Source organism: Halyomorpha halys, unplaced genomic scaffold (assembly GCF_000696795.3).
Source record: "Halyomorpha halys isolate HHAL.00 unplaced genomic scaffold, Hhal_1.1 Scaffold251.1, whole genome shotgun sequence".
NCBI lineage: Eukaryota > Metazoa > Arthropoda > Insecta > Hemiptera > Pentatomidae > Halyomorpha > Halyomorpha halys.
Genome location: NW_027106674.1, coordinates 152,376 through 155,983, shown reverse-complemented (window position 1 = coordinate 155,983; position 3,608 = coordinate 152,376). Strand labels below are relative to the sequence as shown.

The 3,608-nt window shown below is 31.9% G+C and overlaps 1 protein-coding gene across 1 annotated transcript in view; it reads right to left on the bottom strand.

Annotated features, from left to right (window-relative positions):
* Nucleotides 1–2,750: 2,750 nt before the first annotated feature.
* LOC106680242 (uncharacterized) overlaps nucleotides 2,751–3,608 on the bottom strand; it is a 36,116-nt gene continuing 35,258 nt past the window's right edge. Inside the window, exon 4 of the mRNA XM_014419794.1 lies at nucleotides 2,751–2,993. Coding sequence (XP_014275280.1) covers nucleotides 2,834–2,993 — 160 coding nt within the window. The 3' untranslated portion in view covers nucleotides 2,751–2,833. The remainder of the gene's footprint in view (nucleotides 2,994–3,608) is intronic.

The window sequence follows — 3,608 nt, the reverse complement described above, 5'->3', positions numbered from 1 at the left end:
AGTGTTCATACACACACACACACACACACACACACACACACACACACACACACACACACACACACGCACACAAACTATTTGGCGACATTTGATTATTTGGACTCACGGGACCTCAAAACATGTACTTCTGTTGAAAATTCGAATTCGAAATTGTGCTCTAATAATCGAATAATAATCTCTTCTTTTACGAAAATGTTTCAGTCTGAAGTAGGTTATAATATTTATCCTATTCGCTTCCCTTACAATGTCCCTGCTCAGATTTTTGGATTAGTAAGTCAGAGTAGTAATATATTTTCCTTTTATATATATGCTGTTTATAAATATCTACATTAATCATTAATTTCTAAATCATTTTTTACCAACAGGAAGCTATGATTCATTTGAATTATAAATATGTTAAAACGTTCAATGGTTTAGAATGTAGAACGGTTTCAGCCCATGATCTTGCAGTTTATAATAATTAGGACCGTTCATTAAAATATTATAATACCACTCCATGTAAGTAGCAACTAACTATTATAAGTAACAACAGTGGCCGAAAAATGTGACTGTTATTGTTTTAAGAACTTCCGAACGAGTCACCGGATGACGTGTCATTATTGAACAGTGCCCATAGTAACTGCTACTAGCTCCAATCATTGCTACTTTTCACATAGTTGATCGCCGATAGGATTGTCTACCTACAAAAGAACAATGCCAAATATTCAGTATGGACGTCCCAAGATACGAGATCTATAGATCAATTAACAGATAAGGAGAACCGGAGACCGATGGCCAGCTTATTGTTGGCGATCTGAAAGGACTATATGGAGTAGACTTCGGAGGGTCACAATGGTCGCATTGTAGACGGACTTTGGACAATGACGAGGGTCCCTCAACCTCTATGGCTTGTAACAGACAGGAAAAAAAAGAACATGCCAAGACTCCTGAATTGAGTGAAAAAACTTTTCACGCTGGATCGTGGAAGCGGAGTTTCCTAGAAAAAATAATATGCCTCTGTATCGAGGGGTTGTGGAAGGATATGCTTCTTGTGGATAGATTGATGTGGATGCATGTACTCTTTTAAGATCGGCGGTATTTATTGGAGAGATTTTTGAGACAATCGTCCAAATAAATATTATTATTTTTATTTTATTATCACCTCACACTAATTATCCAAAATAAATAACGAAACTTCGATTTAGCTGCGCTTTTCGGTAATTGACTGCAAATCGATCAAATACGAAATCAACTTAAGAAATGTAATAATATTGGCTTATAATTATCTCAAACAAATGCAATCGAAATTTTTATCCGGTTATTCAGCTTCAACTACTACTCATATAGCACAATAAAATAAAACTTCGAATAATCAGGAGCTCATCATTTTTTTTTGTGGAATACAATGATTGATCTCCGACAAAAATAGCCATAATTTGAAACCAACAATCAAGAATTCGCCACTTAAACTATTAAGTCATCTAACTGAGTGTCTAATCTTTAAATTCTGAATTACTTATTTCGTTAAATTCTAAATCTTCATTTTACATCATTTGATCATACAAAAAAGTAATAATAGTACCTCATTTTTCTTCCTCAAAAATCAAAGACGCCAGACGGACCGACCTTTTACCAGCCGCAATGCTACCTTTTTTAATAGCCTTCTGGCTTTGTAATAGAACAGGATTTTGTTGCCAAAACAATTCTGCAATATTCTTTTGTTTCAATCAATTTCGACTGATTTAAAATATCTATAACACATGTAAGGATATCCACCAGAACAGTCGTAACATATCACGAATATATTAGTCATTCACAACTCCTTTGTATACAAAAAAAAATTATATGTATAATAACTCCACATATGTAACAGATTCTTCCTATATTAATAATATAGACGAAATTCGTAAATAAACTATGTATGGTAATTAGTACTAATAAAAAATGGCGGTTTTTCCAGATGTCCAGAAATTCATTTTTGAGTTCTTTCAGGAAAAAAAAAATCGTCTCTATTAGAAAATGGTCCAATTACAACATAAACTATACACGGGATACAGCAAAAACTAAATATTAAAGTTTTTTTGTGTAGGTCCAGGCCTTCTGAAGTTCATTCTATTACAGAAAATACCACAAAATTATCGCTCATTTTTCATTCGAAGGTCCATCTTCTTAAATGTACCTACAGCACAAAAAATCTTGATGGTAAATTTTCTAAAAGACGAGCCTGTTAATTTATTTTGGCTAATATGATGGAAAATGCTACTCCTTCTCCAGCTGCTCCCCACTCGAGAGCTATTGGACATCTATACCTCGTCCATAGAGTAATATTGTTCCATGATATTTGTTGACAATTGTTTTTTTGAAAACTGTATCTCGGGAACTACTGAAGGTCCGCAATCTCATCAGTCATTGGATTTTGTTTGTTTTGTAATTGTTTGAATGCCAAAGTATAAATTAAAAATTATCCCTTACACCCTAAATTTTTTTTATTTATTTATGAGTTTTATTTAATAAATTAATTAATTTAATTAATTATTAATTATTAATATAATATAATCAACATTTACCCTGCTGCTAAAAGTTACTAATGATTAACAATAAAAGTAAATTTAGGTTAAAACTTTAAGTGTACACCATAGAGGCCAATTGTAAGCAACTTTGTGGATACTGTAAGCATATTTATGTGAACAACAATTAGTTTCTGTTCCAACGAATAACATAGACCATGGATCAGAGCAATATGCAATTATTGTATGTAACCAAAAAAAAACTTTTAAGATTTGTAAAAAATGTATTAAAATTGTTTAATATAATTCTTTGCTATACAATAATCTATAACTAAGATATACAATAACTAGTAGACTATCGGATAATAAAGGACTGGAACTGTATTGGGCTGTATGGCGTTGGGATGGAATATGCTGTAAGCGTAACCATGGGTCTTCCCCTGCCCCAAGATGGACGCGATCAGCTCTTCTTGTCCTGGGACACCAGCTACTGCCGTCGCCACTGGTCTAGAAAGTATAGAAAACAATGAGTAGAAATTTTCATCTATAAAAAATAAATCCATAATTCTACAAATTCATTCAAATATGAATATAAAAAATATTCCAACTCCATTACATTTATTCCTAAAATAACCCAACAACAAAAAACAAAAAAGAGATGGGAATATTTTACCACCCCTTTTTTTAAGTATTCCAATTTAGAATACCTAAATTGATATTATAGTCAAAAGACTAAAACATTATTAGTAATTATAAAGAATTTTTTCGCAAGAACAATCATATTTATCATGTATTGTACAGGTCACGAATAAAATAATTCACGAAATAAAACAGCTCAAATACTTTGAAGATGTTTATTATTTACTGCGAAAGTTCCGTACTACTAAACCCTCTGGTCCGTTTATGCTAGAAATGATTGAACTGACTTTGATTTAACTTTATTCCATGTTACTTAGACTAGTAAGATTTTCATTGAAAAATGCCTACAACTATATTGCGTAACTTATTACTGCCATTTTTTTTTTTAAAGATAGATTTATTTATTGATAGATATTACAATCTGCCACACAGTTGTGGGCAATAGGTAATATTGATAAATGATCACATACATACTAAAATAAA